This window comes from Taudactylus pleione, unplaced genomic scaffold, assembly GCF_031769625.1.
Source record: "Taudactylus pleione unplaced genomic scaffold, aTauple2 ptg000757l, whole genome shotgun sequence".
NCBI classification, from domain to species: domain Eukaryota; kingdom Metazoa; phylum Chordata; class Amphibia; order Anura; family Myobatrachidae; genus Taudactylus; species Taudactylus pleione.
In genome coordinates this window covers 3729702-3757403 of record NW_028285159.1, presented here as the reverse complement: position 1 = coordinate 3757403, position 27702 = coordinate 3729702, and the positions used below count along the sequence as shown (strand labels likewise).

Below are 27702 nucleotides of genomic sequence, written 5' to 3'. Positions count from 1 at the left end.
TATTAAAATAATACTTTTTTTTCTATTTTTTTTTTTAAACATATTTATTACTTTTTTTTAAATTAATATTTAATTTTTTTATTGATTTCGCCATTGGAAGCCCAAGATCAGGCATCTAGATGCAGTGAGCATGTGAGTCCCCCAATTGGTTGGTGAAGATAAACACGGCCTTCAATCTCCAAGAGGTAAGACATAAAGTAGAAATCCACCACACAGACCACCACCTCATCACCGCTCTGTCCATTAGTTGTATCTCCATACAAAATTCCAGTCAATGCACCAATTGGTTACTTATATTACAGTGCACTCCCAGGGCATTCAGACATGGCTTTCACAATTGACATTTTTTCCCCTTGGCAGCTACTGCTGAGGGCTACAGTACTTGAGCCATGTCTTTTTTTCGGTATGAATCTCTTGCTAATGAGAAGAGGCGCTAGTGAGTTAGTCAGAAAAGCAATTGTTACCAAAGCTCCCAGAGCCTGGCTGATGTGATCATTTACTCACTGGCTTAAGCCAGGCAGCAGGAGATTTGAAACAGAGGTTTAAATGGAAGTGTTATGTTACTGGTAAATTACAGTGGTACCTGTATAATTAATAGGTGTGTCTACAATTCCTGACATATCATGTAATAAAATAAATATTAAACTTTGTCTTAAGCTCAGATGTAAAATTATTGAAAAGGTTAATCACATGTATGTATATATGTATAGAGTGAAAGGATGAGTAAATTGGGAAATACAAGTCGATGTGCAGAGGCAGATGTGTGGGAAGGAACACTACTTACCCTCTCCATTTCTTTAAAGTCCTCATCTAGCTTGGTGCCTTCAGCCCCTCCAACTTTCTCACTCACTTTCTGTAATAAAATCATAATGACAAATCAGTACACTTCACATAGATTACTGTTTTCTCTCCCTAAAGAGATCACTTGTCAAAATAAGCTATTAACACAATACAATGAGGTCTGCAACATCTCAGCTGATGTAATTCCTTACACGCTTTCCACTTGCGTGAAAGGGCAAGTTTTAAATGTAATTACATTTAAACATTAAGGGGTAAATTTACTAAAGTGAGAGTTTTTAGAAGTGAGTTTTAAAAGTGATATTGCCCATAGCAAACAATCAATCAAATTCTACTTAACATTTAACATTCACCTTCTAGAAGATTATAGCTAGAATCTGATTGGTTGCTATGGGCAACATCACTTTTAAAACTCACTTCTAAAAACTCTCACTTTAGTAAATTTACCCCTAAATGTCCGTATTGTTTTAATCCATTATGGTAATCTTGTCAAAAACAATCACTATTGAATCCTGTAGCACTGAAAGGCATCCATTGGCAAGAAGTGCTACAAGGTGGCACTCGCAGGGTCAGTCCCTCTCCTACGAAGTGTGCTGCTTTCCCCCTCTTGCACCACCTCCTTACCTCACAGAGGAGGCTTATTTTGAGCCTAGATCCTCTCCAAGCCAGAGAACCCAAGCATGGCCTGCATTCCCATTGAACCCTGGGCTTCTGGTGAGTGAACCTTGTCACAGTTAAGCTAGGTACACACACACACTAGACGATATGTTGTCCGATCGCTAGCTGCCATGATCATCATGCATCGGCAAATGTGTATGCACTTGCTGCATGCAGGGTCCCGTCACCGGCGATGTCGTGTTGGGTATACATCTTGTAGAGTGTACCCAGCTTTAGTCCTGTTCACAATCTAATACCAGTTCAAAACTCTGTAGCATGTCTCCATTTCCAGACTATAAATGTTCAAATTAACCTGAGCAAACTATCTTCAAACCCATTTATCAGTTTTGTAAATGTTTGTAATGGCGATGGCAAGTTTTTGGGCTTGTAATGTAATGTTGACTTCCATACTGGATGGCTGACAACAACCTAGCGCATAAAATAGCTTACTGACCAAAATAAGAACTGAACTACAATTATAATGATATTTGTATTCTGAAAGAAAATAGTAAAGAAAGCTTAGAAGAGTAATTTCATAACAATAATACTGTAAATACATTTTAAAATAAGGCCATGTTGAAAAGTAACCAATGAAAAACTATAACTCTATAATCAATGTATTCTTCAGATAAAAACTATATTGAAAAAATATCTGAATTCGACATCAAGCTCTTCAGACAAGGTCAGCTGGTTTTTTTTTTCCTCAAAGCACTTTCGTATTTCCTTTGCATTGTAAAGTATTTCATATAGTGTTACCCTTCCTTTAATTCCTTACCCAGTGGTGCTTCAGAAATAAAACATATATACATGTTGTACAAAACAAGCAAACACATATTATAAAAATCCTGATGCCACACCTACTGCAATACTATATATGATAATACAGATATTGGCCTAAAATTGCAGTATGTGGGACCTGGATATAACATATGTAATAAATGCAGTTGAAAGATGACCCTGGGCTGGATGTACTAAGGTTGCGGTGAACATTCCGCCAGTCACCGCAACCTTACTAATCACATATGTACTAACATATGCGATTAGTATCACAAAGGACAGCTCTTGTGATAAGAGCTGTCCTTTGCCAAGCAGCCGACGCCAGGTGCGGGGGTCTCCGTGGGATCCCGCCCCCTCTGAACTCCCCGAACTTCCTGCTGGTGACCTGTGCAGGAAGTCCTGGCTCCCCTTCCTCCTCCCTGCACCCGGAAGAAGATTAGGAGGAGGAGGCGGAGGAACCAGGAGGAGCACGGGCCGGCAACCAGGACACTCAGGTGAGTGGGGGCTAGTGCTGGGCGACTGCGAGGCGTCAGATGCGGGATGCGGTAAGAAGCCCATAGGCTTCTATAGGGTAACTCCGCATTGATAATAGTGTGGCCGGGGCTTAGTACATATGGACATGCGGTCAAAAAAACAGAAAATGGGGTTTTTACCGCATTTTTCCTTTAGTACATCCCGCCCCCTATCACCCTACAGTATGTGTCAGCTCCCAAATAACACTTACCTGCGCCAGTCAGGCTGGAAGTGATCTGGCCACATGGTATTAAACAGCTGCATCTTAAACAAATCAGCTTGAGTATGTGGGTTGGCCATTAATAGATGTCCTGAAATTCTAACAAATGCTAAAAGGGCCTGATTTTGAGTCACAATTCCAGATGCCTAGAGTGATTGTAAGCACTATGTGACTTTCTGCCCGTACTCATCTAGACGATTGTACCACCCGGGCATAACTAGTAACAGCACTTACACCTAACCCAAGCTAGGTGCAGAAGATACGACTCTGGCTACAAGCCCACAGAAGGCTTATTTTATGTGCAAGTGCTCTGTTACCACCCAGTAACACTCATTCAGCCTTCAGTAAGAAGCAACTGAAATGTGTATGACTGAATCGCTCGTAGCTGCTCTAAGGACATATCCATGGGTGTCAGAACAGGGAAAGCTCGCTCCCCCCCCCCAACCGTTGCAAAGGAGCGGCGGCCGCGGACTGTCAGCGGCTGTGCTTTATAGTAACAGGCTGCACAACCCCTGCACCGCATGGAGAAGGAGGTGTAATGTGCCGGTCTTTAAGTTAAAACAACGCACATTACACCTCCTCCTTCGTGCGATGCAGGGGCTGTGCAGCCTATTACTTAAAAGCACAGCCCCTGACTGTCTCCAGCCGCCGCTTAGGTAAGGGAGGGGAATAGAAGGGAGGCGCCGGAACGATTTTATGTTGCACCCCCCAACATAAAATCATTCCGATGCCCCTGGTATGGATATAGGTGAGGTGCATGAACAGTTTGCTAAAAATCACGAGATGCGGTCAGAGAGACTATGGGGTCTATTTACTAAGCAGTGTTAGGAGACAGAGTGAAAAGTGATAAGGAAGTGAGAAGGTGCCAGCCAATCAGCTCCCACCTGCCATCTCACAGGCTGTGTTTGAAAAATGACAGTTGGGAGCTGATTGGCTGGCACCTTATCACTTCCTTATCACTAACAGACCCCTGTAATTACAATGAAAAACCAGAGCAATGCTTTGATTGTCTCTGTTTTTTACCTATTCATATTTGTACATTGTATATTCTTGTAAAATGGTTTTAACATTTTGAAAACTTTTTTCTCTGCCAGCTTTAGTAAAGCAGAGATAATGTAGAACGTTGAAAATAACTTTCATCGTAACACATATTAAGCCCATAATCACCATTGTTTGATACACGTGTAATAAGGGGCCTATCCATTTGCCGACTTTTGCACGATGCGACCAAAACCAGGAGGTCCTTGCCAACCCCGACTGTCTATCGAACATGCTGGTCAACCTGACGACGGTTGTCAGGTTCGGCATATTAATAGATAGGGAGGTTGGGCTCCTACACTGAAGATGTTTAGTGAACGTCTTTCAGTGCGGTGTCTGCACCTCAGCGACATGAAAGTCTGAACGCTGGATGTTCAGACTTTCATGTCGTTAAATGGAAAGGCCCCTTAAGTTTTACATTGCAACAGTGGTGGTCAACATGCAGGCCCCAAAATGATCATCTAGAGCCCACGGCCAACCTGGCCAAGTGTGATGTAATTTCCACTTTAGACCTCTTATAATTTCCACTTTAGACCTCTAATAATTTTGGTATCAGCCCACTATAATAGAAGAACAGTTTCTCACCAAAGATGGTGTCTCTAGACCTGGATCCCTGACATAGTTATAGGTTACATTGTGTACACAAGGGTCTATGGGCCTGATTCAGAGCCGGACGCTCTGACCAGAGCGCTCGCTCTGAATCAGGGCCCTCCTACCTAAACTTGGAGCTGCCTCTTGGACGCTCTATCAGAGCCAAAATCACTCCCACTGACATCACTAGTGATGTCAGTGGGGCCGGACACAGACGGTAGGCGTTCCCATAGGAACGCCTCCGTCTGGCAGCCACGCCCCCGGCACGCCCACCAAAGGGGGCGTGCTGTCAATCAACATCGACAGCACGCCCCCTTTGGTGCGAGACCTGGAGCAACGGCTTCCCCGTCGCTCCCCGGGTCTCGTGCATGCGCACGACGGAGCTTCCTCCGTCGTGCGCATGTGTACTAGGGCACCATCGACCCGCTAGCGAGCGCTCAGCGCTCGCGAGCGGGTCTGAATCAGGCCCTATGTACTAAACCTTGGAGAGAGATAAAGTGGGTGGAGAATAAGTACCAAACAATCAGCTCCTAACTGTAACATTTCAAACACAGCCTGTAAGCTAAATCCACTTTATATCTCTTTCCAAGGCTTTGTACATAGACAAGGAAAATTACCCTGAACATCGGCATGATTGCCAGTCGTTTAGGTGTGTACCTTAGTCACATTACCCTGCACAGTAGTGTCCCTTCATCATATAACACTGCACAATAGTGTCCCTTATTCATGTTATGCCACACAGAGCCCATTCAAATTATGCCACACAGTAACATTCACAGTGCCACACATAACCCAGTCACGTTATACCACACAGAGGCCATTCACGTTATGCCACACAGTAATACTTCTTATAAACATTATGCTACACAGTAGCAGGGTGTGAAAAAATCACCGCAGGGCAGGGGGCGCTGTTTGGGCCTGTCAATTTTTCTGTTTATTATCATTCTCACTCTACCTTTTCTTTTATCCTCAGCATCTCCTGGCCTCTCCTATCTCTTCCCTGGCCCTTCCCCATGAGGCCATGGTCCTTTTTTAGGGGCACTATCTTATGTCCCTGTTTAAAAAATGGGGGGAGGGGGGGCGCCAATGCTCTCTCTGACACAGGGCACCAAATAGTCTAGTTACGGCTCTGGCTATTAGCAATTGCTCTACTGCTACCATGGTGTTTTTATTACCAGCTACAGTTTCTGAACCAATGTGCAAATTCCACAAATTGTAACAATACATTAAACACCTTGATTCTGATTTAAAAATAAAATAAAAATCATGTGATTTAAATCAATGGTTTTTTTTTAAAACCATGTGATTTAAATCATGATTTATATTGTGATTTAAATCAGCACACCCTGCACAGTAGTAGTGCCCCTTATGCAGTATGCCATGCAGTAGTAGTTCCCCTTATACATTATGCCACACCGTAATGCCTCTTAAAACACATGCCACACAGTACTGCCCCTTACACATTATGCCACACAGTAATGCCCCTTATAACATTATGCAACACAGTAACGCCCCTAGCACATTATATCGGCCCCCCAGTGTCCCAGCAGCCTTTTACCCTCACTCCCCCTGTATCCGTTCAGCAGTCTCTGTCCTCCCCCTATGTGCCATCAGCTGCAGCAAGTGGATTTGGTCCCAGGCCGCCAGCACACCAACATGCAGCTGCAGCCATGGAGAGACAGCGCCATTGGCTTTTTGAATCTATCAGAGCTCGCAGAACGGCAGCCACTGCTGATTGGCTCGCGGCCAGCGGCAGATTAAAAATGACGGCAGCGCTGTCTCTTAAGGGCTGCCACTGCTGCATGCTGGTGCGGTGACCGGCATCAAATACACACTGCTGCCACCCGGGCCCCGCCTTGACCAGATTGTGTGGCTGATTCTGAGTTGCACGGATCTTTACATATTTTTGCTTTTTGCTTATGTCGAATGCAGCTTGGTCGGGCCTATCTTTCTGTGTAACAGGGTGTTTCGGGGCTGCTGCAAGTGGAGAAAGTAATGATGACGGTTGGGGCGACCAGTGTAAAAACAATAGATGGCACTGGTTTTCACTGCACATGCACGATCCCACCCTATTAGTCGAACAGATACTCGCATTAGCCTAAGGTAGAAAAACAGGCTTTCACAGCTGAATGCAACTACAGACACTTTACGTGTGACTCAGAATCAGACCCCGTGTAGTATTATGCCTACTATTATTATTATCATGTTATACCAATGTTTATGTGTAAACGTCTGCACTTTAATGTACTGTATAAACATGTATTGTATGTATTCTAAAAGGTCGCCGGACAGGGTTGCTTACACTACTAAAGTGGCGTAACTTCATCCTGGGTGCCCGGAGGCAAGATAAATGTTGGCGCCCCACCCCAAATTAAAATGTACCACCCCCCAGCACCTACGCCAGCCCCAGCTGCAGCCCCCTATGCAGTTCCCCCAGTAGTGGTCCCCCTGTGCAGTGCCCTCTGTAGAGGTCCCCCTATGCAGTGCCGCCTGTGTAGTGACCCCCCCAGTAATGGTCCCCCTATGCAGTACCACCAGTAGTGGTCCCCCTTTGCAGTGCCCAGTAGTAAGGGCCCCTGTACTGCCCCCAGTAGTAAGCCCCCTGTAGTGCTCCCAGTAGTAAGCCCCCAATAGTAAACTCCCTGTAGTGCCCCCTGTAGAGAGGCCCCACTAATGCCCCCTGTAGTTAACCCCTGTAGAAAGCCCCAGTAATGCCCCCTGTAGTAAGCCCCTGTAATACCCCCTGTAGAAAGCCCCCAGTAATGCCCCCTGTAGAAAGTCATGATGTCACTCCCATAGTGCATTGCGGGACCTGGAAGGGGAGCTCAGAAGTGAGCTCCATTCCTCCGGCTACCCCCGGGGGGAAAGGAGGAGCCGGGCGCCCGCTAGTAACACACTCAGCGGGCGCCCGGCAAATAGGGGGCACCCCCGACCGCACCCCCGTATTGACACCGCTGGAGGTGGAGTGCCGATCAGCAGCGCTCCATCTCCATAGCAGTGCCTGGAATGGCCCGGGGGACAATGGAGCCAGGTGCCCCCTTAAGGGCTGGAGCCTGGCGGCAAATGACTCCATTGTCTCCGGGAGTTCCGCCACTGCACTACTATTGTAATGTTCCTTTGTTCAGCAGAAGGTGCATCTTTCTACAATCAGCTCCCTGATGGTTTACATACAGATTGGCCAGACGTGCTGGAGCCCGGATAAACGTGTCGGTAACTATCAGGTAAAGGCTGTGGGGGTACCAGGGACAGTCCATGTTAAGTTAAGTCACTGCAAGACCAGCAGTGCACCTAAAGTAATGTGCTCATGAGGTTGGTTGTACCTAGTCAGTGCAAAAATGGGGTAACATCTCTATTTAGACTGGATGAAATGCAAGGATTGACAACAAGGTAGACACAGAGAGGCGCATATTGGCTGCAAGTGTATTGAGAGTCCCATGAGGACTTCTGTACTGTGCTCCTGCCAAAAGCAGAAACACTATGGGCAGTACTCAATTGTTTTAGTGCACCCGATATTCTGTCAAAAGTGACGGGAGTTCGCTGGGGTGCTATTCAATTGATGCAGGGGGGTGCGAGCTGAAAGGTCAACGCCAGCAGGTGATCACGCACAACAGGAACAATAATTGAATAGCTCCATCGGGTGCGAAGAGGGCTCAAACAATTGAATTCCGCCCATTGAGCTTAGGGTCTGATTCAGGTTGGTTTGCAAGGCTTGCATTCTGCGCATGTGCGAACTGACCGTTGCGATCGGGAATCAATTGCAGTAAGCACGCGGTCCTATTACACATAGATTGACAGGAAGTGACCGTTTGGGGGTGGAGAAGGGGGGGTGATCAGGCGAACGCAGGCATGCCTGTGCGTTTGAACGCCATTACAGGGGCGTGCATAATTAAACCCCTGCGATTGCATACGCTGGCAGAGATCTAGTTGGCGACAGGAAGTTTACCAGTTTGTGTAGTAGATCATGGTCAACCACAACTGTGCGAATGGGTTTGAACGTTACCGATGTTTTCGCTGACTTGCAGATGCATGCCATGAAAAGTGGGCGGCTTTATTCGGTGAAAAAAGAAAATGTATACCTATTTTGGCGCTCACCTAATTGTATAAAAGCAAGTATGAGAAATAATATATCTATATATCTATGGAAAACAAAAAGGTGAGAACAGGCGCCTATATAGTGTAGTATTATGTGAAGTATGCAGCACACTCTAATTAGAAAAATGGCATGCGTACCGTAATGACCCAGAACAACAGGTATTTATATATGGGTCTTTTCTCCAGTTTCACCAAATTAGTCCTCTTAAACACCCAAATGGTAGCCGATTAGACACTCCAAATATAGGATTTAAGGAGAGAGAAAACACTTCTCATGGTGTAGTACGTTTAAAAAAGATTTTAATCCAAAGTACACATAACACACATAAAAATGGAGAATTACATTGATAAAATTTCAAACAAGCTTATCTGATAGTAGCTGGTCTCAGAGTTTGGGAATACACCCACAGTCCTCAACGCGTTTCGTCCTTAGTGCAAAATCAGCTGGACTTCTTCAGGAGGATTCATATAGTGGTCTTAAATGCTGCCTTATATAGCTTTAGACATAATTGCTTATGTGCAAACCAGGTGTTTTCCGGTGATTGCCGCCATTTTATTCAGTATTGCGCATGCACGGGATTAGATCAATACTCGCGAGTCTCCAGAGGGTATGGGACTTCATGTGCGAGCCGCGGCGCCTTCTTTTGTTTACCCGCGCATGCGCGGGACTAAAAAACACCTCGTGGGTCTCTAAGACACCACGCGTGATCTGCGGCGCCATCTTGTGTTTACCCGGTGTCTTAGAGACCAACGAGGTGTTTTTTAGTCCCGCGCATGCGCGGGTAAACTAAAGAAGGCGCCGCGACTTGCACATGAAGGACCAGCACAGCCACCGATTTACCGGTAAGGTCGCACCAAAACACTTTCCCACGTGAAGCCCGGAACACAAGGGAACGCTATAACCTAGTTCATTACCAGGATTAAACACTAGTAACAACTGCCAAGATCGTGATACATTATTACTAGGAACTGGATACTTTGTTACAATCCCCGGATAAAAAAATACAGGAGATATAATCTCACAGAAACAAACACTGGTTTTAAAAGGAGAACTTTATACCTGTCACCGCTGCTACGGACAATACCACTGATCACTGATGAAATGTACTATATTTTTACAAAGGTTTAAATTGATACTTATTATTCATATTATTATTTATGTATTTTACAATGTACTTTTATAATGTCTTTATTGATTCAGTTGGTTTCTAACATGGAACTCTTTTGATATACAGTATCTTCTCACAAGGTCTTAATTAATTTTAGGTCCTTGGAAATATTTTAACGGTTTCTGACAAATTTAAACTTTGCATTATTTTTACTTTAATATTTTTGTCTCCACATTATGTCAATAAATTAACTTTCATATATTCACATATATATATCTTATTTCTCATACTAGCTTTTATACAATTAGGTGAGTGCCAAAATAGGTTTACATTTTCTTTTTTCATTAATAACTGCAAGGAGGAAGAAAAGACCTCCTGTTAAACCCTAGGCAGCACCCTAATCTACTTTTTCACAGTACTTTTAGGGAGTAGGAGCACAACGTGAACCTCTATATATCAACGGCTTTATACAGTGGTGGGCGTCTTGGTATAGTGCTGTGGTTGCCATACTATTGCATTCATTAGCATATTTTCCAAACGAGCAGGTGCGTGCGAACGCAGCCTTGTGAACCAACCTTAATCAGGCCCTTAGTCCCTACCAAGTCAGAAGGCATTTTCAATCTGTGGGATCTGTCCTTGTGGGGTACGGAATGATTTGTCGACATCCATAATGTAGACTCTACAATGAGTGTACTCTATGTCGGCATAGTACATGTCAACATGCACAATGTCAACTTGGACCATGGCAATGCTGCCATAAGGATGACATGTTGACAGCTCATCCTCACCTTAACGCTAACCGTCATATTTCTATTGTTGATGTTATAACTATATCATGTCATCTGTCAACATTTTAACCATTACAATTCAACATTGTGTCTACATAATGACTGTCTATATAGTCATTGTTGACACGATGACTGCATACCATCAGCTGATCAGAACTTTGTCCCTATTCCTGGACAGTTTATGTGTGCCTCTAATGCAGGTGCCGTTTTGATGCCATAAGTACCAGATGCAAGAATGGGCAGCATTCGAAGGGTATTTATAAAGGGGGTAACAGTGTGGGTGAGACCCACATTTTGTAAGCCCTGGCCATGTCCCCATGTAATGAGACTATGCCCCGTTTCATTTGCGTTGGAGCGTACTCTTCCCTAATAAGAATATGTTATACTAGGATCAACATGGTGAATACGTTTCCACTACAAGGGTCCACAATCTGGTTATCTATTTGTGGTCTGAACAGAGTTAGGTTTTCGTCATTTGCACTTCTTTAAAATATAGCTGAGTCTATTTTTTTTTTTTTTTGAGATTGTGACTGACAGTTGCCTGTAATCAGACTACAGATCCTACTGATTTAATCAATTAAGTCAGTATATGAACATGAACAATAGTGTAGCCAGCTTTTGACCACAGATGGATTGAACATGAAAAAATATTTGGGGCACCTGGATGTTTCAAAATTTATATATCAATAAGTAAATATATAATTTGCAACCAAATTACCTCAATTATATACCCCCCCCCACACACACACACTACAGAAACAGTATAAAGAAAGTCAGAATCAGTGATCACCATACAGTAAAAAAGAGCATCCCTAGTGATCTCCTTACAGTAAGCAGAGCATCACAGTGACCGCCATAGTGTACATGGAATGGGTATGAAGTCCTGGCGCCGGTTCATATCCTGACGCCAGCAGCCCAAAGGGAGAACCCTAACCCTAACCTCTCCCCTGGGAGTACCTAACACTAACCTCCCCCCCAAAACCTAACCCTAACCCTGCTACGCTCCCTAAACCTAACCTTCCACCCCCTGCGGCTAACGTTAAGGGCGCCCCAGCCCCCGGACTTACCTCGTTCGGTCTGGCGTCCTTCGGCGTTCCGACATCAGGATTAATATAGGCGTCGGTATTTCGATATCTATCTGAAGTCCCTTGCCGGGATTCGGATGTCGGTATTGAGACTGGCAGCCAACTACATCCCGTGTACATACAGTATTGCATTGCAGTGGCCAACATACAATACAGTCCTGATACCTCTGTCCGCTGATAGGCACCATTTTTAACATTTCTTCAGCAGGAGGAGTGACCGCTCCCCATGCACTCCCGATGGCTATTCCACTGGGTATGAACATAGTATTTACAAATTATATTCAAAGCACTATTTACTTTTCACTGGAGTAGTACGATTAAGACCAAGGTAGTAACGCTTTGGTAAACACGACTGAAGCAATACATTACTTGTCTAAAAAGGGCAGCACATGGAAGAACTGTGAAATCACCTGACAATTTGATGCCTATTACTTCCATATTTGCAATACATACAATATTCTGTAAAAAAGCAATATGTAAAGAGTTCATACCAAATACACTATTTATTTAGTTAATTTATTCACACTCAAAATACACTGACTGGTAATATGGAACACATTTATCTTTATATAAAAGTCTTGCTAAAAAATGGCAGATATATTTGCTTGATTGAAAAGCATTGTGCTGGATAAGAGGAAGCAGCAGGAGGCAAAAATGTATTACGGATTACAGAAGAATGGCCAACGTTTACAGCAGCGAAGAGGTTATATAACATGACATTTCCTACACTCACAGGGCTAGGATGTGTTATGAACCAATCTATTAACACCAAAATGACAACTAAATAGCTGTTGTCATAGACTGAACAGTGAACTCACTATGGAATCAAAGAAGGAAGAATATATAAAATGAGTGTATGTTTAAAAAGTTAAAAAGGAGCCTGAAGCAGACCCAGGAATCCCATTAGGATTTTATGCTGACTGACTAATCAGAAACTGAAGCATGTCCCAGAAGCTCTAAATGGACATGTGCTCTGACTGATATCCTCTGGTCACAGCACTGGCTTGTCTTTGTTACATTAGTATAAGAATATTATAGACGCTGGCATGATAGCTGTGTTCATTGGGTAGTGAAGCAATGGCAGAACACAGGGTTGTGTAGATAATAACCACAGCAAAATTCAACTGCACTATATGATTCGTATAACCTGGTTATATGAGGAGGTTCCCAGGTCACTGTCTTTTAGCCTGCTGCCACGGATTGTACATCATAAATCACACAGTCTTCACTGCAGGTCAACTCAGCTTGCCGGAACACCAAGGAGTTGCTGAGCATTTGATTTTTTGCAGTCACTGTGACTGCTGTATATGCTTAGGAGCCAGTGCTGTCCTTGCTCATGAGCCCCTTGGCGGTCACCAGTATTATTATCACAGGGCATGATTCATTACAGATCGCAATATAGCGTATGCACGCAGTTCAAGTGCGATAGTATGCTAATCCTTAGCAGTCGTAATTCCGCCGCAGCACTACATAAGGACGCCCACTTCACCTACATGCACATCCATAATGGTTAGCAAAACAGCTAAAAAAAATTGGTAGAATCGAGTACAATCGGACCCATGCGCACAGGTAAGGCAGGTCAGATGTCACTCAGGAGTTGCTTACTTCAGCGTACGCTATGAGGCCTCAGGCTGTGTATGGTATCGCAGTGGCAAATGTATGCACGCCCTGTAACGCCGTTGAAACACACTGGCACGCCTGCATTCGCCTGGCCACCACCCACAAATGGCACTTCCGGTCAATCACTTTGCGATGGATGTGCGTCGCCCAAGCGATTGCAGTTCCGATCGTAATGACTGGTTCGCGGATGCGCAGCCATGCATACGCATGCGCAGTATGCAACATTCGGCCGATTGCGTGCGTATAAGCAAACTGCGTTCCTTGCTGAATCAGGCCCAAAGTGTCTTCTTATCTTTGTGTGTATGCTGCGGTAAATTAAAGTCAGCCCCTGCTGCTGCTGTTAGTGTGAGTTGTGACTGAGGGTAAGAATTTTTATTAGTAATCTTTAATAAAAATACAGGGTGAGATACAGTATTACTCCCAATTTGAGTTTCTCAAAGTTAAGACACAAAAAAGACAATACAACAAAAAGTTTTAAAATCCATTTTTTACTAAAAGCTAATCATTAAAGTAAGTCTGTAATTTATTATCATATGTGTTAAATCAATGGTATTTAGGTGAAATGTAGGTTTAAAAGTAGTTGAGCAACATATATGTAAAATAGAATATCAAAATAATAGCTACCTTGATAAGTGTGATCTAAGGGTAAGGTACGTATATTTTATGTAGCTGGTTAATTAATACCCCTTTCACATCGCAATGCTGGGTTGCACCCCAGATGTTGTACACGGGTCCATCCCGAGGGCGACCTGGCTGAGACCCCATTCAGATTGACGTCACCGCCATCACATGATGAGCTGCTGCTTGGAGATGAGATCCCCAAGCCAAGCACCAGCTCTTCCTATGCTGTGAATTGGACCCGTTCACACTGCACCACGAGCTGGGTTAAACCCATGTTCAACCCTGCTTGTTACTTCAACTGGCCCTTTCACACTGCACAGTAACCCGGGTTGCTGTGCGTTCATGTGCAATAACCCGTTTTATTGCTGGCAGTATGAAAGAGCTATGATATAGCGATTTGTGGTGGACTAGAAGCAGTCTGTTTAAATAAACACTATCAGGTTCCCAAACACTGGGCCTCATTCAGAGGCGGTCGGAGGATGCAAGCGGTCGCTCAGAAACTGGGCGGCCGCTTGCATCCTGACCGGCCGCCTCTGTTTCGGTCGTTAGGCTGTGGGTTAACACCCTCAGCTCTAACGACCGCTAGGGTGATGGTCGCGATGGTCAAGGACCATCGCGACCATCGGGGCTTACGACGAGACCCTAGGGTAGGGTCTCACTTGTCATAAGCCGGAAGCTCTCCACTGACATCACTAGTGATGTCAGTGGGGCCTCCCCCAAACGGCAGGCGTTCCCATGGGAATGCCTCCGTTTGGGCTGCCACCCCCCGGCCCGCCTTCCAAACGGGGCGAGCTGTCAATCAACATCGACAGCTCGCCCCCTTTGGAAAGAGACCCGCTACGACTAGCGCTGTCGGTCGTAGCGGGTCTCACGCATGCGCACGAAGCAGCCGGCTCCCTCATGCGCATGCGCACTAGACAAACGAAACATCGAGGCGGTCGTGCCGTCATAGACCGTACGGCCGCCTCTGAATACAGCCCACAATTCCTCAAAGTTGCTCATGTTACCGATAAGTATGATGCAGTATTACAGATAACAATCCATTCCTCGGATTGGAGTAACTTGTGTTTAATTAGAGTATCTGGTGTCTGTAATGATTTGGAGGATACTGTAAAGGTATGGATAACAGAACAGCCAATAATTATAGGTAGGGCATAAAGTTGCCGGCAGTCCAGGGTTCACAATGAAATAACATCTAATACACCAAGAAAAACATACTTAGCAACAATTTCTCAGTCGACTGGGCTAGAAATATATGCTTAGGGTTGAAGTCACACAAGGTCAAACTGCATTTGGAATTTTTAGCAGTTATCATGTATATTGAGCTGAGTGAGAAGAAAAGAAATATCACAGTGAATAGTAGAAAACAAGAAAACGAGTGTTGCAGGCAGCAATGCTAGTATCAATACTTGCAGAATTTCCCAAAATACATTGTTACTGATGTTATATAAAAATATCTCACAACAAGCAGCCCATAGGCGGAACTAGACACGCGCTTTGGGTGGGCATTCTACTACTAACTATATTCTGCCTGAAATTTGTTTTCAAAATAGGGGAGTATGGACATAGGAGAACATTTCCAAATGGTGCATGGGTGGCATAAGTGCCACTGGTGCCCATGGCAATTTAGAGGCTTTTTAGGGAAGAGTGGTAGACCTGGTGTTTGTATAAGCACTTGGGGGTAAATGTACTAAGGTTCGATTTGGGATCCAATTTTTTGAATCTATAAAATCGACTGAAATCGAACTGCAAAATCCCTTAGCAAATCCCTCATTACTAATATTCCATTTTGCATTCGATTTTCAAATCGAAATCAATTTTGGTCGGTTTTAAGAAGGGATTCGATGTTCAATTTTGCATGCTCATGTACAAATCGAACATCAAATTCCACTCAAAATTGAACTTCAAATCCCCAAATGAATAGACCTGCTTCATGCTTTCATTTTTAGCATGAGCAGGTCTGATTGACACAGATGCATGCATACATCTTAGTGTAAATTGCTTGTGAAGTGCTAATTTAAAAAAAATAAATGATGTGGGGTCCCCCCCTAAAAGCACAACCAGCCCTGGACTTTTCATAGCCAGTCCTGGTTGTGTAAATACAGGGGACAAAATACGTAGGGGTCCCCTGTATTTAGTGCAACCAGCACTGGGCTCTGAGTCGGTTCTGGTTCTGGAAATACAGGGGAAAAGAAGCGTAGGGTTCTCCTATAATTTCCATAACTAGCACCTGGCTATTTCTAGCAGGGGAGTAATGCCACAGCCAGGGGAACCCTACGCAGAAATCAGAAATCAATCAGCAAATGATTGCAAGTGGTGATCCCTGAACTATGGTCCTCTCCTCACACTTTTGGTTTAGACGCATGCGCCCCAGAGTGCCGTTCGCACAGCATTCTGGGGCGCTATTTCTGGAGTGATGTCCGCGGTCACAGACTGCAACATCACTCCCAGGGAGCTGTAGAAGGTGGAGCAAATAAGTTCTGCACATGTGCAGAATGGTTTTCCTCCATTACACAAGGGGGACGCAGCAGGGCAGTACTAATGCATGAGATGCGACCTGATCAGTTAACGCACTCCAGGCTGCAGTCTCATCTCATGAGTTAATGCCAGGCAAATGGTTAAAATGATCTGAAGCAGATATCAGAGATATCAACTGCAGATCCGTGCCACAACAGTCCCCAGTAGAATTCTATGGGGCTGCAATGTCCCGGTATGTAGCAAGCTTCGGAAGGCATAACTGAGCTTCTGGAGAAAAAAACAGGTAGGTGCGCTAACTGTTCAATTGCTGTCTAATATAAAAACCTGCAGCTGACACCAGAGGGGCTTCTGCAATGTACCCTCACAATAGAATAGAGAAAAAGGAAAGAAGGTGTCTGCGCTGGTGATTATATAAATATATAAAACACATTAATAATAGAACAAATGTAAATTAGATTTATTCATAAATATGAACTGCAGTTCAATAAAACATACACACATGTAACATCATAAAATAACAAATAATGTTAAAAAAACGCTACCATGAATGATACAAATAGACAGATGGTTAAGGTGGCTGATTGAGAAAAATTGTGTCCAAATGTTCCCAACAGCTAGCTAGTATCCAATGAGGCAAAAGTCAAAATAGGCAATTGGCAATATTGCTGGTTCAAAAAGAACTGCCCAATAATTTGCAATATCACATTAAATAGATAGAGGTAGTGTGGATGGAATATAATGTTCAATGTGAACGTAGATGGTCAGATATATTCAAAAGTTACTGGGAGAGATTCTCCAGACAAATCCCACTGACACATCACAGAGGGCTGAAACAGCTAATCCCCATCTGGGGTGGCAAAAAAATCTACCCCTCAGCACAGATATAAAAGGATATGTGGCTAATCAGTGTCACAGGTCACTCTCAAATCCCAAAATGTAGTGTCCGTAGACTAGAACTCCTTACCCCATATAAGGCTCACAGGAGAAAATATACCAGCAATGGTGTTGAGCTGGGTCGCGCCGCTCCAGCGGCTCCTGACCACACTGTAGGTGGATAAACAGGGATCCGTTGGTGGAGGGTGTAGCGTGATATGAAGGCAGTATTGATGTGAAGCTGGGTAGTGCCAATAAAGCGGCTCCTGTCCACACTGTGGGTGGGAGGGTGACGATCCGTATGCAGGGAGTTCACCGCGGCACACAGGTTTCAAGGGAGAGAGCGAGACCAGCAGTGATCAGGCTGCACACGTCCGTCCTGACAGGCGCAGGAGCCCGGCGGCTGATGGAAATCGAGTCAGATAGCCGCTAAGTGCTGTAAAGGCGGCTGCTGGGAGCTGTGTAAGCGAGGAACCCAGATAGCTTGCACAAGTAGGCAAAGTGTACAGGAGGTGTGTATGAATGGTCGGCAGTTCACTGGATCCTTGACGCGTTTCTCCCCTATACAGGGGTTTTCTCAAAAGGCAAATGGCACTACCCAGCTTCACATCAATACTGCCTTCATATCACGCTGCACCCTCCACCAACGGATCCCTGTTTATCCACCTACAGTGTGGTCAGGAGCCGCTGGAGCGGCGCGACCCAGCTCAACACCATTGCTGGTATATTTTCTCCTGTGAGCCTTATATGGGGCAAGGAGTTCTAGTCTACGGACACTACATTTTGGGATTTGAGAGTGACCTGTGACACTGATTAGCCACATATCCTTTTATATCTGTGCTGAGGGGTAGATTTTTTGCCACCCCAGATGGGGATCAGCTGTTTCAGCCCTATGATGTGTCAGTGGGATTTGTCTGGAGAATCTCTCCCAGTAACTTTTGAATATATCTGACCATCTACGTTCACATTGAACATTATATTCCATCCACACTACCTCTATCTATTTAATGTGATATTGCGAATTATTGGGCAGTTCTTTTTGAACCAACAATATTGCCAATTGCCTATTTTGACTTTTGCCTCAATGGATACTAGCTAGCTGTTGGGAACATTTGGACACAATTTTTCTCAATCAGCCACCTTAACCATCTGTCTATTTGTATCATTCATGGTAGCGTTTTTTTAACATTATTTGTTATTTTATGATGTTACATGTGTGTATGTTTTATTGAACTGCAGTTCATATTTATGAATAAATCTAATTTACATTTGTTCTATCATTAATGTGTTTTACATATTTATATAATCACCAGCGCAGACACCTTCTTTCCTTTTTCTATAACTGAGCTTCTGTCTGATAGGCAACCTAAAGAAGTCTATGACCTTCTTTTTGCAAGTTGGCCTGGACTGCACAATAGAACTCCCAGGTCATAAACACAAGGTATACTGTATATATATATATATATATATATTGTTACACAGTTAGGTTAGGGGGTCCCTCTCCTGGGTAGAGGACTCCTTCCTTACACACACAGCAGCAGGGAAGCAGCACACCAGTCTGGATGCAAGTACAAGCTGGTCGGCGCCAGTCTTTATTGTACAATGTCAGAAACATAAAGAAAACATAAATATAAATCCTAGCCCTGTCGGGGCACTAACTTCACAGGTAGTTCCCTCACTATCAGAACCTGGCCTAATGCCCTCGCCAGCAACAAAAGCACAGCACAACACTCACAGTTAGGTATCCAAGTGTCTCTGAGCAAACTCCCTGTCTGCTCTCCCAGGTGAGACAATCAGCCCTAAACACACTAGGCTTATATTGGCCACTCTCAGGTGGAAAACTAACAAGCCTGATACCAGGCTGCGAGAACCAAAACTGGAGTGGCCGTGGGTGGAGCCCTCCCTCTCCTCTCACCCACAACCCCCAGGTCCCAAACCGGCTTTTCAAAAAGCCGAAACTCAAGCCTGCTACACTACAGACTTTCTCCTGGGGGTTTAAAACACAAAAGACAGGCATCTGGGACAAATGTACCTGCCACAGACCACTTTACCAGTGATCCTATCACATATCCCCCCCCTTTGTTTCGACCTGTGTGGCGGAACAACTGAAGCCCCCAAACAATGAACGCGTGACAACGCGTCAGCATTGGCCAGCTGGCTTCCTGGCCTGTGTTCCACTGAAAATTTAGAAGTTTGTAACGCCAAGAACCATCTTGTAATTCTCGCATTACTGTCCTTATTTTCAGACATCCACTTCAGAGGGGCATGGTCAGTGATCAATTTGAACTTTCTTCCGACCAAGTAGTACCTGAGAGCCTCTAACGCCCACTTTATGGCCAACGCCTCCTTCTCCACTGTGGCATAGTTTCTCTCATGTACATTCAACTTTCTGCTAAGATAGAAAATAGGGTGTTCCTCACCCTCCTTGTTCTGGGACAGGACCGCTCCTATACCTACTTCTGATGCATCGGTTTGTACTATAAATTCCCTTTCAAAATTAGGAGTCGTCAGGACTGGTTGGGAACACAACGCTACTTTCAACTCCTGAAAAGCTTTCTCTGCCTCAGGACTCCATTCTACCATGACTTTTTGTTTGCCTTTGGTCAGGTCAGTCAGTGGGACTGCCATGGTGGCAAAGTTGGGTATAAACCTCCTGTAGTACCCCGTAATTCCCAAGAAGGCTCTCACCTGCTTCTTATTCAGAGGCCATGGCCAGTTTTGAATGGCATCAACTTTATTGAGCTGAGGCTTTATCAGGCCTCTGCCAATGGTGTATCCCAGATATTTTACTTCCTCCATGCCTAGACAATACTTTTTTGGGTTGGCTGTCAAACCTGCCTTATAGATGGAGTCCAACACTGCTTGCACCCTGGGTAAGTGAGACTGCCAATCAGGACTATGAACGACCACGTCATCCAGATAAGCAGCCGCATACCGTCTGTGATAGGCAATGGAACTAGTACCCTTAAAATGTGGCCTGGGAGCATGATACTGACACTCAGGGCAGGATGCGCAAAAGTCAGATACCTCTTTATGAAGCACGGGCCAGAAAAACCTCTGCATTATTCGCTCAGTGGTTTTCTCTACCCCTAGATGGCCTGCCGTTATATGACCATGGGCCAGATCCAACACTGTTCTTCTGTAGGCTTTGGGAACTATTAGTTGTTCCACAACATCTTCCCCCTTCTTAGTCACCTGATATAACAAATCCTGACACATTGCCATGTGGGGATAGGACAAAGGACTATCAGGGTCTACGGGTTTACCATCAACTACTTTTACATTCTCCCTGGCTTTTACCAAAGTAGGGTCATTCAACTGCTCGACGGCAAAGACCTCTCTTCTGACCTCTAAATCAGGCAGACGATCACCTGGCCCAACAACACTTCCCACCTCAATGGGAGGCACATCAGTTGGCGGGCCACCGTCACGTTCCGCATTCTCTAGTTTGCCAACCATAGTAGAAAAAGGGAATAACTCTGACTCAGAAGAAACTCCCTCCTCCACTACATCGACAACCTTCTCAAATGGATCGGGGTTGTTCACCTCTGGAACAAAACGGCTTTCCCACAACTTCCAGAAGTGAGCAAAGTCTCTCCCCAATATTGCATCGTACACCAGACCATGCACCAAACCCACAGAAACTATAGCAGAGCCACATGGTGTCTCGATGTTCACCTCGGCCGTAACATAATATCGAGTATCCCCATGTATGCAGGTCACACCAACAGTTTTCCCTGTATGCCTCAAGGGGTTCACCAGTTCAGCTTTTATAAGTGTCACCAAGCTACCAGAGTCTAACAGTGCCTCTACTCGGTTGCCATCTACTGTGAGTACACACATGTGCTTATCAGTCTCAGCCTGCCGGTCAGCCGTACAGGCTATCTGTGCAAAGAAAGACCCCCTGCGGTAGACATGAGCAGTATCACATTGCATAGGTTCAGTTGTAAGTGCACAATTAGCGGCAATATGGCCGAAGCCACCACATCGGAAACACTGAGTCATATTAATGTCTAGTCGTTTACGTGGCAAGAACCTTCCCGGCCTGGCAGGCCTGTCTCCAGGTTCTACACCCTCAGTCTTAGGTACATTCCACCGCCCAGCACCCTTCTCCCCTGGAACAGTCTTACCAGTGTCTGTGGGAGTTCGCCGGTGCGCCATCGGGGCTCGGTGGGGCATACTCATCAGCTCCTCAGCCGCCACGTACCTCTCCACCAGCTCGACCAACTGGTCCGCGGACTTAGGGTCTGCATGGCTCACCCACTTGCGCAGCGTCACAGGTAATGATCGCAGGTACCGGTCCATCACGACCCTTTCCACGATCTGTGGTCCCGTCAGCGTCTCGGGCTGTAGCCATTTTGAGGACAGATGGACGAGGTCATGCATCTGTGAACGTGGAGGCTTGTCCTTATGGAACTCCCAGCGGTGGACCCGTTGGGCACGAACAAAGGTGGTGACTCCCAAGCGAGTTAGGATCTCCTGTTTTAGCTTTTTATAGTCCTTGGCATCAGCCAGGCATAAGTCAAAATAGGCCTTTTGTGGCTCCCCAGACAAAAAAGGTGCCACCAGACTGGCCCACTGCTCCTTGGACCAACTCTCCCTTTCGGCCGTTCTTTCAAATGCGGTGAGATAGGCCTCCACATCATCGCCCGAAGTCATCTTCTGGAGGAAGTGACTGGCTCGTACGGAGTGAGTGGTGGTGGGAGGACCAGTACCAACATCTCTGGGCCGGGCGATCAGGTGCTGTACCACCTCTTTTATGGCCTGGCTGTTTTCCGCTAAGGCCTGGCGGGTTTCCTCAATGGCGACCTGTTGAAGTCTGTTAGTCTCCTGCTGAGCTCTGGTAGCTTCCTGCTGAGCTGCTGTAGCTTGGAGCAAGGCCTTAATAATTTCCTCCATTTTGTCCTGGGGTGTAGATTGGAAGCTGAACCTTGCCTCTCTGAGCATTGGCTGATGCCTCCTCTATGGGACTCCAAGGACACAGTGTTATTTCCACACTCACAAATTGGGTGTCTGTCCCTTTAATTTTTGAATGGAAAGTTTTCCTCTTGCTGCAACTTCAGTGTGTGTGGATGCCCGCATTCTCCACCATATTGTGACACAGTTAGGTTAGGGGGTCCCTCTCCTGGGTAGAAGACTCCTTCCTTACACACACACACAGCAGCAGCAGGGAAGCAGCACACCAGTCTGGATGCAAGTACAAGCTGGTCGGCGCCAGTCTTTATTGTACAATGTCAGAAACATAAAGAAAACATAAATATAAATCCTAGCCCTGTCGGGGCACTAACTTCACAGGTAGTTCCCTCACTACCAGAACCTGGCAGGGCCTAATGCCCTCGCCAGCAACAAAAGCACAGCACAACACTCACAGTTAGGTATCCAAGTGTCTCTGAGCAAACTCCCTGTCTGCTCTCCCAGGTGAGACAATCAGCCCTAAACACACTAGGCTTATATTGGCCACTCTCAGGTGGAAAACTAACAAGCCTGATACCAGGCTGCGAGAACCAAAACCTGGAGTGGCCGTGGGTGGAGCCCTCCCTCTCCTCTCACCCACAACCCCCAGGTCCCAAACCGGCTTTTCAAAAAGCCGAAACTCAAGCCTGCTACACTGCAGACTTTCTCCTGGGGGTTTAAAACACAAAAGACAGGAATCTGGGACAAATGTACCTGCCACAGACCACTTTACCAGTGATCCTATCACAATATATATATACACATATAAGACACACTATACGGCTTGGTTGAAATTGTCATAAAGATTTAATTAAGTGGTTTAAATGAGAATGGATAAAAGCGGAGTAACCGTTGGTTGGTCTTATAAAAAACATATATAAAACACATATGCTGCACATAAACAATATGCGATGAGTAATACTGTAATGACGAATATATGAAAAATTCCTTCAATATTCAGTTTGATCTGTTTAAAAAGTCTGAATAAACTTTATAGCGACTGTTATAAATAAAATATAGTCACTGGTCTCATTAACATGGTGCGGAATAATTTCCAGCTACAAAGTATTTGTAAAATGCAAACAAAATATGTAAAATGCACAAATAAATTGTCTAACTTCAGATAGATTAAAAAAAAGAATCAAAAGATACATGGCTGACCTATATACTAAGTTTCATGAACACAGACAACTTAACCTTCAAACTGGTAGATACTTTAGTAATGTTCGCTATTCAAATGAAAAAATATAGATTATAAATATTATAAAATATATCCTAAGGCAACATTTTGTAGTTTATTTTAACATCTTTTGTTTTAACTCTGAGCTTGAACCAAAATTGCACTATCCCAAAAAGTCTATGCCTAAGCAAGTTTAAGGCTATAGAACGGGCCAATTTTTTTTACGAATTATTTCAAAACAGGTTAGAATAATTAGCCGACAGAAAAACCACTCAAACAATAGACCTGCCAGAGGGCCTGTTTCAGCAAGCAACGCAAGTGAGAGAACGCACGATGCGAGCCGATGCTTGTGATCTGCGTATGCATCGCATTGCACGTGCGCGAACAGGTCGCTGAGTACGGTAAGGGCTCTCTCAGAGTAAGCAGGGAGCCTGCAGAGACCTTTTTGTTGATTGACAGGAAGTGCCGTTTGTGGGTGGTGACAGGGGGGTGGTTGGCCGAACGCAGGCGTGCCTGTGCATTCGCACGCCGTCACAGGGTCGTGCATACATTTATCTCAGCGGCGCCGCGCGCAGCCGGGCGCTTCTCTGTGTGCAGGAATCTCTCAAGTCCTGCGGCAGGGTCAAGTCTACCCTTAGCTTACACGCAGCTTTGATGGCACTCGATGTTCCCGATGTTTACGCTGTCAATCACGGCATAGGTGGGCGGCTTTATGTTTTGCTGGGTGTCTGCTTCTTGTGCTGCGGTCTCCATGCGTATGCATTGATTAGCATATTCTCGCAGCGGCTGGGTGCGTGCGTCTGCTAGCGTGCGTTCCTTGCTGAATCAGGCTCTGAGGCATGATAGTTAGAGAGAAACACTGCACTGGTCAATAAGATCTATGCAGGCTTCTTCGGGTTTAAAGTAAATTAAATAGTTAAAAAATTTTTTTTTATAAAAAATGGTGTGGGATCCCCCCCCCAAATCCATAGTTTCCATGGACCTTTCAGCCTCCTTGGAGGTGGTCAGTCCCCTTGTCCATGTAGAAGTCTAGGGGTCTTGTTAAAACAAAAAAACACACTCACCAAGGTCATAAACACAAGGTATACTATATATATATATATATATATATATATATATATATATATATACACATATAAGACACACTATACGGCTTGGTTGAAATTGTCATAAAGATTTAATTAAGTGGTTTAAATGAGAATGGATAAAAGCGGAGTAACCGTTGGTTGGTCTTATAAAACACATATGCTGCACATAAACAATATCCGATGAGTAATACTGTAATGATGAATATATGAAAAATTCCTTCAGCATTCAGTTTGATCTGTTTAAAAAGTCTGAATAAACTTTATAGCGACTGTTATAAATAAAATATAGTCACTGGTCTCAATAACATGGTCCGGAATACTTTCCAGCTACAAAGTATTTGTAAAATGCAAACAAAATATGTAAAATGCACAAATAAATTGTCTAACTTCAGATAGATTAAAAAAAAGAATCAAAAGATACATGGCTGACCTATATATATAACTTACTATCAGCTGCACCCAACCAACTATTTATGTACTCCTATAGGGGGTGCTATTATTTAACATAGATCGATACGCAGTATACCTTTTAAGGTAATACACTTATCTATGTTTGCTCAATTTTTTGCTAGCATAAGCTCATCTACTTTTATAGGGGGCATCAATTAGATCTGAACACAGTACATCCCAACAGGAGAATAATACTTTGGTTTAAACTGGACGCATATTCCCATGTAACAGAATTTTATAGCCAATCTACTCCAATTAGGGATGTTAATGTTTACATAATATATGGGAATAAATACCATATATATAGATAGCATACTCCCTAAAGGGTGTCATGTATTGCATTGTATATGACCCAATATTATAGCATTTTGCCTATAGAGGATACAGTTTAATATTGTAGTGCACGAGAATTCTCTTACCAAAAGATCTTTTTATTCACACATGTTGCTTTTTTGTCAATATTAGTTGATAAACAGTGCTTAATCCCATTAAGGATGTTATGGACAACAGCTCCCTTATTATAGAATGATGTTTATTACAACACATACTGCATGCCCATTTGCATAGATTTGTTATTTTTATACAGGTCGTTGTGAACCCTATAATATAATATATAAGATCTAACACATATTGAGGCTATAGATGTTTCCATTCATAGGGGAAACTGTGTTCATTGCTGGATTCCTTTGACAAAAGGGTATCATGTTTGTTATTTAATTTGTAAATCGCATAATGGATACAATCTTAGTATTATGTGCACGTGTAATATGTCAGTAGGATAAAATATTAATATTAGTGTGAACTTAATACATAATGAGTTAGTTAATATATAACAATTTCTGAGAAAACCAGTGATATATTATTGATATCTGATATCATCAATTAATTAAATACACAACACATTAAGAATATAAGAAAATAATTTTATTCAATTTAATATCAATTGTCAAGCATTCAATATTTCATCAACCAGGCATTTTGGATAATCTTTTTAAAAATGAATTAATAAAAGTTATATTTTATTTTGTTTGTGCACCAGCAAAGAGACAGTACTTTTCTGTTCCTTTTCTCTATATATCTGTATTTACTGTCCATGGTAGCAGCCCCACTTAATGATAATATATTTATTTAAATCAATACAATTTGGGGCCACTATATACGTAATAACTCTCTTTTTTAGAATTAAGCCTTGTGCAGAGGTGTCTCCCAATTCCCTTTCCTTAATTCAATAGATTAAAAAAAAAAGAATCAAAAGATACATGGCTGACCTATATACTAAGTTTCATGGGTTTTCATGAACACAGCCAACTTAACCTTCAAACTGGTATATCCTAAGGCAAATATATCCTAAGGCAACATTTTGTAGTTTATTTTAACATCTTTTGTTTTAACCAATTGCACTATCCCAAAAATTCACCCAGTTCCCACTTGATTTTCTGCAATATAGCGCTGATTGGATAAGAGTCAGACTGCACTCAGTCAATCAGTGGGTGGGTTCTATGACAGCATCTGCTAATTGGCTAAGAGCGGTCTGACTCTTACCCAATCAGCGGTATTTTGCAGAGAACCAAGTGGGAACTGTCATATCGGGAATAGTCTACAGTGTTTTTTTGTTTTAACAAGTCTCCTGTACTTCTACATGGACATGGGGACCAACCACCTTCAAGGAGTAGGTAAGTATGAAGTGTGTGTGAATCCGATTGTGTGTAACAAAGGGTAAACACAATTGTTGTGTGTTTACTGTCCTTTTTGCAATATTTTCTTTACAATGGGACTACAGGTGCCAGTGGGCTCTTACCAGGGGCGGGCTGGGGCGGGGGGCAGGGTGTCATATGCCCCATGGGCCAGTACACTTTTTCTGCAGTTAGGGCCGCATTCACACACTGCACATGCATGACTGACGGCCAGATGACAGGCAGAAAGTGCTCTGCAGTCGCTCAGACTATAGAACCATCAGAGCGGCTGGGCAGCATTCTCTGCCTGTTACCGGCTGTCTGTCACATCCATGCAGCTTGTGACTGAGCACGCCAACCAAGTCCGCTCCACAGCAGGGCAGGGCTGTGTGCAGTGTGCACTGGTACCTTTCTGTCTGAGTCTGTCCCTCCACTCGGGCCCTATTTGAGACCACTGAGTCTCCGCCCCTGCTATCCCCTGTCTGTCACTACTCTAGATCTGACGCTTCACTCTACTACTGAATCTACTCCCTCTTGTCCCTGGTCAAGACCCCGTCTCCTCCTCTACCCTCACTGACTGTTCTAAACTCCTTCCTGTCCCCGCCTAAGACCCAGCCCCTTCACCAGGAGGCCCCGTCCCCTCTCTTACCCTGTCTTCCTATTTTAATCTACGTCCTCCTGTCTCTGCACAAGACCCCGCCCCCTCACTCCAATTCTCCACCCCTTCTTTAGTCTATCCTATCTCTTATCTTTTCCTATACCCTGGAGCTCCACAGGGACCAGAGTTAGATCCCCTTTTCAGACAGGTAAGTGCCAGTGGAGATGTGAACATGTTTAAAATTATATTTGAAGGGGGATGGGGTGGAATACTTATGTAATGGGGAGGGGTGCAGTTGTTTTTATCTTGGGGGGAGGGGGTGTTTTAATACTGTCGTTGCTGGGGATGATGTAATGTGTGTGTATGTGGGGGGGTATTATTATTGTGTGTAGGGGTATATTCATAATATCTGTGTTATATGTGAGTCATGCATTATCCGGCGATTACTGCAATGATCTGCATTATCTGGCAGCCACTGCGATGCTCCCTGATCTGGTAAT

General features: G+C 44.2%; 1 protein-coding gene across 1 annotated transcript in view; it reads right to left on the bottom strand.

The window, feature by feature from the left end:
* The window catches only part of SH3GL2 (SH3 domain containing GRB2 like 2, endophilin A1), a 173829-nt gene that overhangs the window by 62470 nt on the left and 83657 nt on the right, over positions 1 to 27702 (bottom strand). The window contains exon 2 of the mRNA XM_088457317.1: positions 785 to 853. Within this exon, the coding sequence (XP_088313443.1) occupies positions 785 to 853 (69 nt within the window). The remainder of the gene's footprint in view (positions 1 to 784; positions 854 to 27702) is intronic.